This window comes from Podarcis gaigeae, assembly GCF_964106915.1.
Source record: "Podarcis gaigeae genome assembly, chromosome: 1".
NCBI classification, from domain to species: Eukaryota; Metazoa; Chordata; class Lepidosauria; order Squamata; family Lacertidae; genus Podarcis; species Podarcis gaigeae.
In genome coordinates, this window is record NC_139678.1 from 93,618,525 (window position 1) to 93,633,470 (window position 14,946).

At 44.2% G+C, this 14,946-nt stretch overlaps 1 protein-coding gene across 3 annotated transcripts in view; it reads left to right on the forward strand.

Moving 5' to 3' along the window:
• The window catches only part of LOC310826892 (protein mono-ADP-ribosyltransferase PARP14-like), a 35,987-nt gene extending 23,068 nt beyond the window's left edge, over positions 1 to 12,919 (forward strand). For all 3 annotated transcript variants that reach the window (XM_083702216.1, XM_083702217.1, XM_083702215.1), the window contains 8 exons: positions 1,595 to 1,744; positions 2,537 to 2,599; positions 4,252 to 4,419; positions 5,287 to 5,508; positions 5,606 to 6,187; positions 7,843 to 7,988; positions 8,553 to 8,727; positions 12,505 to 12,919. In XM_083702216.1, coding sequence (XP_083558342.1) covers positions 1,595 to 1,744; positions 2,537 to 2,599; positions 4,252 to 4,419; positions 5,287 to 5,508; positions 5,606 to 6,187; positions 7,843 to 7,988; positions 8,553 to 8,727; positions 12,505 to 12,794 — 1,796 coding nt within the window. In that variant the 3' untranslated portion in view covers positions 12,795 to 12,919. The remainder of the gene's footprint in view (positions 1 to 1,594; positions 1,745 to 2,536; positions 2,600 to 4,251; positions 4,420 to 5,286; positions 5,509 to 5,605; positions 6,188 to 7,842; positions 7,989 to 8,552; positions 8,728 to 12,504) is intronic.
• Positions 12,920 to 14,946: the final 2,027 nt, after the last annotated feature.

A 14,946-nucleotide genomic window follows, 5' to 3' on the forward strand; every position in this document is an offset into this window, starting at 1 on the left:
ATTCTCTCTACATAGGCCAGTAGCCAAATAGCAGCAGAGCTAGTCGTATGTGCATATTTTTGATCCCGTGTGCCATGTGACAAACTGCATTTTGAAATGGGACGCTCAAAAAGTACTTTTGTGATATGTTGTGGGATAGCCCTTAGAACAGGAAAAGTTCACAGGTTCCACTGGGCTACTACAAGCATCTTGTGTGGCCCTAAAGCAGCTCTTTGGAATCCTGGCCATGACTCTAGCGGCAAAGTTAGTCCCAATAAGCAGTGTGTGAAGTAAACTCAGGTAGCAGTGAGCCTTGATCTTGCTAGGTATCCACCCCTCCGCTTTTCTCTTCTATGGTTTGACTTGTGAGAAGCCACCTTCTGCTTCAAACTAACCATTTTATGCCCGGGACTGGGAAAAGTCCCATCTTTCCCCAGTGTGGATTCTAGCAAAAGAAATAAAAATGATTTTATTTAACTCAGGGACTGGATGCTTTCAATCTCCTCTTCCTTCACTGTGCAGTAGTACCTTGGTTCTCAAACTTAATCCGTTCCGGAAGTTTGTTCCAAAACCAAAGCATTCCAAAACCAAGGCGTGCTTTCCCATAGAAAGTAATGCAAAACAGATTAATCCGTTCCAGATTTTTAAAAACAACCCCCAAAACAGAAATTTAACATGAATTTTACTATCTAATGAGACCATTGATCCATAAAGTGGAAGCAATAATCAATGTACTGTACTATAAATAAGTATTGTAGATGATAAAAAATTTAATTAATTTTTTTTCTTACCTTCACTGATGATAGTCATTGTTTGGATGGGTTTTTTTTTTAATCTATTTCCGCAGTCACACAATCAGTCAATCAGTAGCTGAACTGGGTTCCAGACAGTCACAAAAACAAATTAACTGAAAAAGCCTCAAAAACAAAAACACAAAATAAATAGCAAAAACAAAAGCGTCAATCTTAATCCATTCCGGAAGTCTGTTTGACTTCCAAAATGTTCGAAAACCGAGGTGCAGCTTCTGATTGGTGCAGGCGCCCTGGAAACAATAGCCGACAACTGCGTCAAACGTTTGGCTTCTGAAAAACGTTTGAAAGCCGGAACACGTACGTCCAGGTTTTCGGTGTTTGGGAACCAAGGCGTTTGAGAACCAAGGTACCACTGTACTGGGGGCAGAGAAGGGAAAAATGGGACTACATGTGCCTGCGGCTTGATGTTGCACATTCATGACCAGGGATGGCAATGTGGTGCCCTCTAGATGTTGTTGGACTTCAACTTCTACCAGCTCCAGCCAACATGGGTGTTGGGATGGTGGGTTTTGTAGTTCAACCACACCTGGAGGGCACTGCATTGCTTGCCCCTGTGCTACGATTATGCCTACTTTTGAAAAGCTCCAGTGTCTAATGGGGACCAAATTGGATTCAATCTGTGCTGCTTTTATTCAATTCAACGTTCTGACTGGGGAGAAAGCTTTATTAAAATGATGAATTGAGGACAAAGAGTCATCTCCTGAAAAGCATTGGGTGGATACATAAATATCCTACAGCTAAATGCTTAGGAGAAGGGGAGCCAAATATATAGACATTTATCTCTCTCTTTTTCCCCTTTACAGCTTCCTTTGGGAGTATTTCATCGCCAAAGTCTGAAGTTCATAAAATGCAGATTGGCTCAGTTCTGTTGCAGGTGGAATGTGGAGATATCACCCAAGAAACCACAGATGCTATAGTGAACATAACCAATACCACGTTTGATCTTAAAGTTGGTATGTTACAAAACCTATGAGGTCATTCACCGGAACCAGTCTGTCTGTAATTGGTATATATGCCTGGGTGTACTGTCTCCAACCTCACCATTCCAGTATTGATAAGCAAGTGTCTTGTTCGTAGCTATGTGTCTAATTCAGTTGAAAAGAATGATGTTTGTTCTAGTTTTGGAATAAAGTCCCATAGCTGGCAGAGAAATGTGATACACTTTCTACAGAACTATTAAACCATTGCTGCCTTCCACTGCAATATTGGAGGTTGGGGGATTGTAATTAACATACCTGTGGTTGAGATGTCATATTCCTGTGCTCCACACACACCCGTGGTCCACACACAGCTGTGTGCTGTACAGAAAAAGAAGCAACTGTGTGACATCAATAGAAAGCCTCAGCCATTCTGTTCTTGGGGATCCCACTGTGGTCAAAAAATTGCCCTGGGATTTCCTGAGCTTTCCTACCCCAGTATAGTTTGGTCTTCAGTATCATTCTGCCCAAGTGATAGGGATTTTACAAAGCATCAGATGCAGATGTGTAATAAGATGCTTGTCTCTATATGAGCAGTAGAGAGCTGGACCACAAAGCAGAGCCTTCACTTTGCTTCCAGTTCCCCACCAGGCACCTGATTGTTATCTATCATGGGAATGTTCCTTTTATACTGAATTCAGCTATGCATGCATGCTACATTCATAGGAACTTGGTTAAGGCTATATGTGCATGTATCCTTTGCTGTATGTGGGTTGTTAATCTTTACTGGTAATCTTATTAGAGAAATGTAATTTTTATTTATTTAAGGTGTTTCCAAAGCAATTCTGGATGGAGCTGGACCAGGGATGGAACAGGAATGTGCTCAACTAGGTACAAATCTACTTTTTACATAAGCAGGGGTGGGTTTGGTTCCCCTCCTCACCGCTGCCCAACACTGGTGGTCAGTAGTGAATGCCAACAACTTTCTTGATCTTTGAAGCATGAGTAGTTACAGGCCAGTGAAACATGTTAAATGCTGTTTATGCCCGAAGATAACTGAGAGTGACTGTTGATCATTTGCTACTTTGCACTTCCCTGCTCCTTAATTGATCCTTAACAAGTTATTGGATCTTAACTGTATACAGCCAGTACAAAAGTAGTGTCTATGATTTAGCAGGAAATTGCATGTTGGTCATCCACATGGCTATGAAGTGTCTCATTTCATTTAGCTGCAGAAGGTAAAGTACCGTATTTTTCATTCTATAGGACGCACATTTTCCCCTCCAAAAATTAAGGGGAAATGTGTGCGCGTCCTATAGAGTGAATGCAGGCTGCGCCGCTAAGCCCAAAGCTAGAACAGGAAGACGGAGCACTGCGGAGCACTCCGTCTCGCTGCTCTAGCTTGGGGATGGCTGCACGCACAGCCTCTCCAGGGCAGCGGGGTGCCTTCACCCCGCTGTCCTGCAGAAGCTAGCAAGGCTGTTCCCAAGCCAGAACAGCGAGATGGAGGGCTCCGTCTTGCTGCTTTAGCTTGGGGACGGCTGCACGCACAGCCTCTCCAGGGCAGCGGGGCACTGCGCTCCAAAGGCTTCAGGGATCTTTGAGGCTGGCGGTGGGGGAAAGCAGCGCTTCACCCCACCGCCAGCCCCACAAGCTCTGGTGAATGTACCTTGAACGCACCTTGTTTTAGAGGGGGAGAACAAGAAAAATTTTCCCCCCTGTTCTCCCCCTCCTATAACCCGGTGCGTCCTATGGTCCGGTGCGTCCAATGGAGCGAAAAATATGGTAAAATGTTAGCCATCTGTATGTAGGAGCCTTGTCTTCATCCTTCTGCATGGGCTGTTGCTCAGTGGTCCCATCAACTTTGGCTGGTCTTGGTAGCCAATAATTTCATCAAGTAGTCAGTGGGTTCTGCTTCCTGCTTCACACAGGCAAACTTAAGTGTGTGCTCCTTTTTGTCCTTGAGGAATTCTCAGTTGTGCAGGGAACTTTTGTATCTGTGGAGACTGCCTGCTGCAGGGATTCCTCCTTATTCTGTGAGGGACCAGGAGAATTGTCATGGTCTTGTGGGTAGGGCTAAATGTGCAGCCCTGCTATACCCTCTTTGGTCCTCAGTGGGCTGAACAGCTTCACAGAATGGTTCTTGCATACCTGGGGACATAAATATCTCCCTCTTAAACAGAACAGCGTTGCTTGTCAGTTTATCAGTGGTATAAAGTGCAGGTAGTGAGGGGAGGCCCTGCTTGCTTAGAGGGCATGGGAAGCAGCACAGAAAATTGGATATTTGGGTTGTTTCTAACACCCTTCCTGGTGTGAATGTTGTTGAGGGCAAAACAGCATCTGCCCCGGAGATGAAATATTGCTGTTTCAGGACTAGAAGAACAGGATATCTCTGGAACAAAAATGTGGAAGGATATGGGAGCTCTGTGCACACAAAAATTGTATGGAAAGGCTTCTAAGATGGAAGGCATATACTCCTCCTGAGTAGAGGCTGCCTTGTTTGTTCCACATATCACTCTCCCCCCGCTCCTCATTTCTTTCAGCTACCCAGCCTCACAATAATCTCATATGCACGCAAGCAGGAAACCTGAAGTGTAAAAATGTAATCCACCTTGTGGCTCAAGAAGATACCAAGGCACAAGTCTCCAAAGCTCTCGTGGAATGTGAACAAAGACAATTTTCCTCTATTGCTTTTCCTGCAATTGGGACAGGTCTGTATTGCCTTGAGGGAAAACAATGGTGCAGCAGTAAGTGGGTGGCATAATTGAACTTCCAGTGGTGCTAATGGTGGTGGCTCAGTATTTTTAATTCTTTATTCAACAAAATGTAGACACCACTCAGTTGTAACAAAAATACTAAGTGGCACCACAATACTAAATAAGAAACATGGGGAAGGTTAGGATCGTTGACACTGCTGCTCCACTCCTCATCAGCCCTGCCCCACACCCTCCTTGAGTGTTTTTGGCTGGCTGGGATATTATTTTGAACTTGTGATAATGTTTCTTGCCTGCTGCGTTGAGAATAGAGGTGTGTGCATTGTGTGTGTGTGTGTGTGTGTGTGTGTGTGTGTGTGTAATACAGTATTGCACAAAGGCTTTTTCTGTGTCTAAAAATATAAGCGCTGCTTCTTTATCATTTCTTTTTTCTATTATTTCTCATCTGTCTGTCCAGTAAGAAGCCTGTTTGGTCTTCACATATGTATGTTTTCAGAGTTTCTTTCATTCTTTTTGCCAAAATAGCCGAAACAAGTTTATAATCATTGTTTAATAGTGAGGTGGGCCTAAAGTCTTTGGGGTTCTGTATCTCTTTCTCAGATTTGGAACTTAATGTTATGAATGCCTTCTTCCAAGTTTTGGGTATGCCATCTCCTTTTGGGGTTCTATTCATTACTTCATTCAGTGGAGGAATTATGATTTCTTGAATTTTTTTATAATAGGCAGATGTGAGTCTATCAGGTCCTAGCGATTTTCCTATTTTTTGCTTGTTTTATGCCAATAGTTATCTCTTCCATTGATATTGGTTCATTAAGATAGTTTATTTGTTCCGTTGTTAGTCCAGAATTTTTATTATTATTGCAGGTCAAGCAAAACGTGACCCAGCTGCAGTGGCCAATGATATGATAGATGCTATAGTAGACTTCATAAGTCAAACACCTTCTCCACAGGTGAAGATGATTAAAATAGTAATTTTCCAGCCACATCTTCTAAGTATTTTTTTTGCAAGTATGCAAAGAAAAGAAGCTGCACCTAGCAAGCATGGTGGCACATCCTCGTCAAACTCCATTTTTTCTAGACTAGTAGGTAAGTAGATGGCTTCTATATGTGTAGAACTTCTTGACTGCAGATGCATTAAGTAGTTAAAAGCATAACCTGTCCCTGAATTGATATTCTGTTGCAGATTTCTTTAGCTTCAGAAAATCTGCTGAGGGAGCTAAACCTACAATGCTTTTGGAGAGAACAGTAGAGCCAACCATTTTTCAAATCTGTGGTGATAGCCGGAAGAATGTCGAAGAGGCAGAATTTTGGATGAAGGATCTGATTTTGAAGGGCCAGTATGAAACAGTTGTCTCAGATAAATGGATCTCAAACTTTGGAGAAAGCGAATATGAAAAACTGAGAGCTCTTCAGCAGCGGCTGCATGTTGCTATTAAGCTAGAGAATAAAGATTCTTCTCCTTCCCTCCACATTGTTGGCATAACCAAAGATGTCTTGACGGCCAGCTCAATAATTAAAAGCATGGTCCAAAGCATGGAGGAGCAGTCAAAGGCAGATATTCTCAGCAACTTTGTAGAGTGGCAGTATGAAGACAATGGGAAATACAAAGCCTTTGATAGCCTGACAAATATGCACTTAGAATCTGCAGCACACCAGCTTGAAATAACCATAAGGAACAAAAGCTACAAAGTGGACCCAAGTAAACAGTGTGCAGTGGATAACCAGGGGAGAAGCATCACTCTTCGCCGTGTATCAAAAGCTGAAGGTAAGTTTCTAAGACATGAACAAATTGATCAGTTTTGTCCCTTGTATTCTCTGTGTCTCCCACACAAACACACACTTGTGCATATCCAACATTTCTGCCTAGGAAAGCTCTGAAGGAGATATGCATTGAGTCCAGATCCAACCTCAACATGCTTTCCGCCGGCAACCTTCCTGGGCATTTGCTTATATGAAAAGTTACACTGCTGTGTAACTATATTGCAAATTATTAAGTGCGGTTTCACTTCCTCCTCCTTATTTAGAAACAGAGTTAATGGCTGGAGACCTTTTATTTTGGCTGAGGCCTGCATAGAGCAAATAGCTACCGTATTTTTCGCTCCATAGGACGCACTTTTTCCCCTCCAAAAATGAAGGGGAAATGTGTGTGCGTTCTATGGGGCGAATGCAGGCTTTCGCTGAAGCCTGGAGAGCGAGAGGCATTGGTGCGCACCGACCCCTCTCGCTCTCCAGGATTCAGGAAGCTATCCGCAAGCCTTGCAAGCCCGGCGGGAGTTCCCGCGGGCTCACAAGGCTTGCTGGCAGCAGCCTGCAGCCCCGGCGAGTGTCTGCAAGCCTTGCGCGCCCGGCAGGAGCTTCCGCCAGGCGCGCGAGGCTTGGGGCGACAGCCTGTTGCCCGAAGCACAGGGAGCCCTCCGGAGGGCTCCCCTGCTTCAGGCGAGTGTCTGCAAGCCTTGCGCAGCCAGCAGGAGCTCCCGCCAGGCGCGTGAGGCTTGGGGCGGCAGCCTGTTGCCCAAAGCACAGGGAGCCCTCCGGAGGGCTCCCCGTGCTTCGGGCGAGTGTCTGCAAGCCTTGCGCAGCCAGCAGGAGCTCCCGCCAGGTGCGCGAGGCTTGGCGCGGCAGCCTGTTGCCCGAAGCACAGGGAGCCCTCCGGAGGGCTCCCCGTGCTTCGGGCGAGTGTCTGCAAGCCTTGCGCGCCCGGCAGGAGCTCCCGCCGGGCGCGCGAGGCTTGGGGCGGCAGCCTGTTGCCCGAAGCACAGGGAGCCCTCCGGAGAGCTCCCCTGCTTCGGGCGAGTGTCTGCAAGCCTCGCGTGCCCGGCAGGAGCTCCCGCCAGGCGCGCGAGGCTTGGGGCGGCAGCCTGTTGCCCGAAGCACAGGGAGGCCTCCGGAGGGTGCCCCGTGCTTCGGGCAGGCGTGTGCAAGGCTTGGGGCGGCAGCTGCAGCTGGGGGGGGGGAAGAATTTTTTTTTTATTCATTCCCCACCCCAAAAAACGAGGTGCGTCCTATGGGCCGGTGCATCCTATAGGACGAAAAATACGGTAACTTGTTCAGTCAGACCCAGCTGCTCTAAGTCAGCTGCCCAGGAGTTGGTCTTCTCCCGAGTCATACATAGCTGTTTCTCCTTACAGGGGCCAAATGTGGGCTTTCAGGCCTGTCTGTCTTGCCTTGAGGAATCTACCTAGGCCCAAACTCCTTCCCAACCTTGTTCTGTGTTCTCCTCAAGTGATTTTGCCTAGCTGGAACGGGTGCACAAACCGTGATAAGGACTCACTAATTTAAAATGACAACAGATGGCAATGCCGCTCAAAAATACTAACTTGAAATCTCAAACTGAAAGTTCATCCCGAAACTGAAAAGTGTCCTGAAATAGGCTTGCATGTCCTTAGTCATGGCACTAACAGCACCATGTTCATTACACAGGTAATCTGGCAGTGGACTTACCTGAACAGTGGGAAGACATGGGGCAAGCGCATCTCAAAATAGTGGAGCTAAAACCAGAAACGGAGGAATATCAAACTGTCAAGAAGATGTTTCTCCAGACTTGCAGCGTTTTTACTATTGTAAAGGTAAAAACTTTTTTTTCTGTGGGGTCCCTCCTTTCATAGTACAGAGCTTATACCAAGGGCCCCTCTACACATTTTGTTTTGTTTTTTTACATCCATGATGGACCTAAACACAAGAGCATTCTCTCCTGCGGTTTCTAGAAGCTGATATTCAGAAGAATTTCTGCCTACGACCATTTAACACTTATGCTACTGGAAAGCAGTAGCTAGTACAGTGGTAGCTCGGGTTAAGAACTTAATTCATTCTGGAGGTCCGTTCTTAACCTGAAACTGTTCTTAACCTAAGGTACCACTTTAGCTAATGGGGCCTCCAGCTGCCACTGCGCCACCACGCATGATTTCTGTTCTCATCCTGAAGCAAAGTTCTTAACCCAAGGTACTATTTCTGGGTTAGCGAGTCTATAACCTGAAGCTTCTATAACCTGAAGTGTCAGAAACCCAACATACCACTGTATTGGGTTGATTCACCCTAAGGCTCCAAATATGTTCCTTTGTTCAAGAGATTTTAAAATGTTATTCACAGTGATGATACTGGTTGTTATCGGTGCTCTGTCTTTTTACTTGTAGATCGAGAGGATCCAAAATCCCTACAAATGGCAGCAGTACCAAATAAAAAAGAAGGAGATGGATGACAAAAATGGCCATACAAATAATGAGAAGCCCCTTTTTCATGGAACAGCTTTTACATCGATAAAGCTCATAAATGATTATGGGTTTAATCGAAGTTATGCAGGAATGCACGGTTAGTTGATTATAAAAGTGTGGCTTTTGTATGAATGGCTAGTGACTCTTCATGTGCCAAACACATTATTCTCTCATGTTTCTATGTATGGGGTTAAAAAGAGAGTGATTGTTGTGCATCAATGTCTGCAGATACATATACTGTCATTTCAGCATTTACAATACTCAGTTTTTGTACCTTCCCCATCTGTGATTATTTAATTTTATTAGTCGTCATTTACTAAAAGTGCTCATCTTGCAGTATTGTAAAAAGGACAAATTGTACCCCACCCCGCTGCAGTGTGTCTGATTATGTCTCTATTATAAAAGAGGAGAAAAGGTATAAGTATTCCTTTTAATGGTTACACTTTATAGCTGAAAAGAAAAATTGCAGCTGCTTGAAACTCTTTTTTTGTATTACAAATTTGGCTGCAAACTGGTTATGGCTATTCATTGATTAGGAAGGACTCTTCTCATTCTCAGAGGCTCTCAGAATTTTTGGCTGAGCCTTTATTGCTTGACAAGAGTAAGTGTAATAGTGTTCCCAAGGCAAGGGGAGGCTGCATTGGATAGTAGATTTACTCCTTTTTTACATTAGATTTTCTTTTCTAAGAATTCGGTCATCCCCAAAAAGTGCAAGGGTCACTTTTTGCTTTTTAAGGATCTGAGCTGCTTGCTCCTTCTGCACAAGAAGCAAGGTAAAAAGCCTTTCCTTTTCAACAGAGCTCTCTGCAGTACCAGGACAGCTTAGAAACAAGGAGGAGATGGTTCCTCTGCCTTCTTTCTGAGCCTCTGCAGAAACAGTGCCTTGCAGAAAGGCAGGAAAAAGCTGTCCCACCCTGCGCCACTTCCCTTAGATGGGCAAATGGCAAGCACAATTGATGGATTTGCTCCCAAGGTGCATGAACTGAATTCTGCTCACATGGCAGAGCTTAGTTTTGCAAGAGCATCTTGGGATCCAGGCTAGAAGCCCTCTCCTTGGCTCTGGTGAGAGGCAAGTATTTTCTAATTGGTGCGGGATGGGGGGAGGCAATGAAGGAAAGTTGTGTTGCTAGTGTATACAGAAAGAAAGCACAGTCAATAGACAAGGTTGAATCCTGGAATGAGAAAAGCACACCCTTAGGCAGACCTGCCATCTAAAAAAACCCTCTTGTTAGCAGCATCACTGCAATGACTTGTTGTAGTCTGCTAATAGATAGATAGATAGATAGATAGATAGATAGATAGATAGATAGATAGATAGATAAATTTATTGTCATTGTCCGTATATACACAGTATACACAACAACGAAAATCAAACACCCGAGACCGGATTCACATACACATTCGCACGTATCTCCAACACTCTCATCCTATTCAGACATAATCTATTAGAACATAACATAATCCAGAATATAACATAACCTATTAGAAGCATAGCATAACCTAAAACCTATCTCATTCCTTACTACTCACTGCTTGCTATTTCTTACAACTGGCCTCAGATCATTATTTAGTGCAATCAGAGCTCTTGGATAGAAACTATTCAGAAGGCGTGTGGTTCGTGTTTTCATTGTCCTGTATCTTCTGCCCGAAGGCAACAGTTCAAAGAGGTTGTGAGCAGGATGGGTGGGATCTCTCAGGATATTGTGTGACTTCTTCAAGCTGCGAGACGTGAAGATCTCATCCAGGGTTGATAGTTGGAGCCCAATAACATTCTGGGCAATTTTAATTATTCTCTGTAAAGCTTTTTTATCCATTTCAGAGCTGCTCCCATACCACGATAATATACTATAGGTTAAGACACTCTCAATGGTACTGTGATAATAGGACAGAAGTAGGTGCTGAGATAGATTCAATCCCCTGAGCATTCTCAGGAAATACAACCTCCCCTGCACCTTCCTCACAACCATATTAATATTTGCAGTCCATGAGAGGTCCTCAGAGATGTAAATGCCCAGGTATTTAAAACTACCAACCCTCTCCACCTCCTCGCCATTTATGTGCAATGGTAAAAATACACTTTTCTTTCTCCTAAAATCAATTATGAGTTCTTTGGTTTTTTTGGTGTTAAGCATAAGATTATTTTCTTTACACCATTGAATTAACCCCTGTACTTCTTTCCTATAAGCAGCCTCATCATTCTCACTAATGAGCCCCACCACTGTTGTATCATCCGCAAATTTGATGATTGTGTTGGACTTATACAGTGGGGTGCAATCAAATGTGTACAGGGAATAGAGAAAGGGGCTTAACACACACCCCTGAGGGGCTCCTGTGCTTAATACTAGAGTAGAAGAATAGTAAGGTCCCATTCTCACTGTCTGCGGCCTATCGGTCAGGAAATTCCTTACCCACAAACAGATCTTCTGATGTATACCCAAATTGGTCATTTTAAGGAATAACCTGTCTGGTAGAATTGTATTAAAGGCAGAACTGTAGTCCACAAATAACAGCCTTGCGTAGGTTCCCTGTCGTTCTAGATGACTCAGTACAGTATGGACAGCGATGGAAATAGCATCATCAGTAGATCTATTTCTTCTGTATGCAAACTGGAACGGGTCTAGAGTAGATGGAAGACCAGCCTTAATATAATCTAGCACCAATCTCTCAAAGCATTTCATAACGACAGATGTTAGGGCTATTGGTCTGTAGTCATTGAGAGATACCACCACTGACTGTTTAGGGACTGGCACTATAATCGATGTCTTCAGGCAGGTAGGGACAGAACCCTGCAACAGGGATAGATTAAAAATGTCCGTAAATACACCAGCTAATTCTGCAGCACAGTCCCTAATAACTCGTCCCATAATTCCATCCGGTCCAGCTGCCTTCCTAATATTAATGCTCCGAAAAGCACGTTGTACGTCGGAGGTCTGTAATAAAAATGGTTGTTTATCAGTAATAGTTTCTGATGATGTGCTGGTAGCCAATGCTGTAGTGACGGTGGTTCCAGTTCCCACCTCAAAACGACTGAAGAATTGATTCAGCTGATCAGCCAGGTGCGCACTGCTGCTAGCCAGTTCGTTTTTAATATTTTGCCCTGTAATTTGTCGCAGGCCTTGCCATACTCGACGAGGGTCGGAGCTCTCAAAATGCTTTTCGATCCTCCGGCAGTACATAGCTTTGGCATCCCTAATGCCCTTTTTCAGTTTGGCTCTAGCTTCTCTATACTGTTGCGCATCGCCAGAGTGAAAAGCAGCATTTCTTGCCTTTAACAGAAGATACACATCCCTGTTTAGCCAGGGCTTGTTGTTAGGAAACACCCGTATTTGTTTGGTGGTAGTAACGACATCAATGCAGCTTTTGACATAGAACAGTACTATTGAAGCGTATGTGTCCACATTATTCTCCACAAAAAGTGACCATTCAGTGTTCCGAAAGCAATCTTGAAGTTGCTCGGATGCACCTGCTGGCCACACTCGTATCTCTGTAGTTGATGGTCTAATTCTGCGTACGAGAGGTCTATATGATGGTATCATAAGTAAGGATATGTGGTCTGACTGTCCCAAATTGGGCAAGGGCTTGGTCTTGTATCCATGTATGATGTTACTATATACTCGGTCTAGGGTATTTCCCCCCCTAGTGGGACAATCAACATACTGGTGGAACTTAGGAAGCACAGTCCTTAAATCGGCTCGATTGAAATCACCAGCAACCACAAATGCTCCATCCGGAAGGAATGGAAAAGGAAACTTCCCCAGTTAAGTGTCTGTTACTGTCGATACCGATGTGTGTGTTGCTGGGGCCTTTCAAGAGTGAAAGGATAATGGTACTTCGCAATTACTGGCTGCTTTAAACTTTTCATTTATCTTTACAGCTGCAGCATATGGAAATGGAACCTATTTTGCTGTAAATGCCCAGTATTCTGCCTGTGATACTTACTCAAAACCAGAAGCTGATGGGAAAAAGTACATGTACCTTGCTCGAGTACTCACCGGAGAATATTGCCCTGGAGCGCAAGGATTAGTTGTCCCCAAACCCAAAAATGCGGCTGATCCCACTGTTCTCTTTGACAGTGTGACTGATAATGTTTCTAAACCTTCCTTGTTTGTCATTTTCAATGATATCCAGGCATATCCAGAATATCTCATCACTTTTAAGAAGTAAACTTTTCTCTATCTTGCACTTACCCTGATGAAAAGAAGTGCCCCTTGTTATGTAGTAGCATGTCGATACTTTATTACCTGTACATAAATGGATCTGATTACGAAATAAAATGTTGATTTGGGCTACTCGCTGAGTAAAAAACTTTTTTTATTTTAATTCTTGAAGTGGAAAGTTTGGAAGGGTCGAACCTTTTCAGGTTGCTCGGCGTGTTTGAAACTGGGATAAACAATGGACAATTAATTAGGAAAGGTATAAATAAGTTTAGGAGGTGGATAGCATGGCTAAGGAGCAGAGTCAAGGAAGGTAAGAGTTTTTTAGTTTTTGGGGTTTTTTTAGTGAAGCTCCACTTAAAGCACCACTCTCTTTCAAATCAGAACCAGTGAAGGCAGTGAAGGTCCTGTGTGAGTACCTGGAGGTAGTTGAGGATGAATGGCGGCTAACAGATTGAGGTTGAATCCTGACAAGACAGAAGTACTCTTTTTGGGGACAGGAAGCGGGCATGTGTGGAGGATTCCCTGGTCCTGAATGGGGTAACTGTGCCCCAGAAGGACTGGGTGCGCAGCCTGGGAGTCATTTTGGACTCGCAGCTGTTCATGGAGGCGCAGGTCAATTCTGTGTCCAGGGCAGCTGTTTATCAGCTCCATCTGGTATGCAGGCTGAGACCCTATCTGCCCACGGACTGTCTTGCCAGAGTGGTACATGCTCTAGTTATCTCTTGCTTGGACTACTGCAATGTGCAGTACATGGGGCTACCTTTGAAGGTGACCCGGAAACTACAACTAATCCAGAATGCGGCAGCTAGACTGGTGAGTGGGGGCGGCCGCTGAGACCACATAACACCAGTCTTGATAGACCTGCATTGGCTCCCAGTATGTTTCCAGGCACAATTCAAAGTGTTGGTGCTGACCTTTAAAGCCCTAAACGGCCTTGGTCCAGTATACTTGAAGGAGCATCTCCACCCCCATCGTTCTGCCCGGACACTGAGGTCCAGCACCAGGGCCTTCTCGGTAGTGGCACCTGCCCTGTGGAACGCCCTCCCACCAGATGTCAAAGAGAAAAACAACTACTAGACTTTCAGAAGACATTTGAAGGCAGCCCGGTTTAGGGAAGCTTTTAATGTTTGACAGACTATTGTATTTTAATATTTTGTTGGAAGCTGCCCAGAGTGGCTGGGGAAACCCAGCCAGATGGGTGGGGTATAAATAATAAATTATTATTATTATTATTTATAATATGCAGTTTTCCTCCCCTCCAAAATCAATTCAACTTTTCATAATCTAAAACACTTTCCTCTCTAAATTAAAAGGACAAAGTATTCCAACTAAAAGAAGAAAATGATTTGTTTCATTTGATCCAGGACACGTCACGGGCCAGTCCTGAAAATGTGGAGTAACGAACTCTGTTCATGTGTAGAGTACATCAGAGTAACTGCAGACAGCCTCTTATGTCTGAGATTAGGGAGAATAATTTTCAGGCAGTGTTAGAAACGGATATGAAAGTTAAGAGCTAAATGGTACCTTAAACTTAGGTTATGGGTGCAACAGCGGAACGTCTACAAGAATACAAAGCTGAAAATGAATTGCAGCTAAAATGTTATATTCATTTTTTACATAGTCTAGTCCTTCCCCTGCCCACCCACCTAATATTCCTAAGAGGGTCTCTTCTCCAGTCTTTAGGGAGTAGCTAGATGTGGGGAGGCAGAGAAAGGTCCTTTCCTTCCACTCTGCAGTTTTAATTGGAAATCTTAGGTGCAGTTCTGCGCCGAGCTCAGAAACTGCCCATGCTAATGAAATTCCCTGTCGCAAAATGCGCCTAGAACAATGGGAGTTTCAAACACTTGTTTCCAGGTTTGGGAGGATGTAGTGTGATATTTTGACAGGCATAGACCCCAGACTTCACCATTTTAGAAATTTACTGACCAGCTAACAAGCAAAAAATAATAGCACCAGCATTTTCCGCCAATCAAGATATTCTTGATTTAAGCTAAGGATTGACCTTGTTGTAAGCAGATTCACATCCCTTTTTCTGGAAATCCTCTGGACTTGCATGTCGCTCAGATCAGGCTTCACTGGCCCACTAGCTCCTGCAACTTATAATGAGTGGATGCAGGGAAATATGGTAGTTAATGCAGACTTTGTTTAGTACAAGCTAT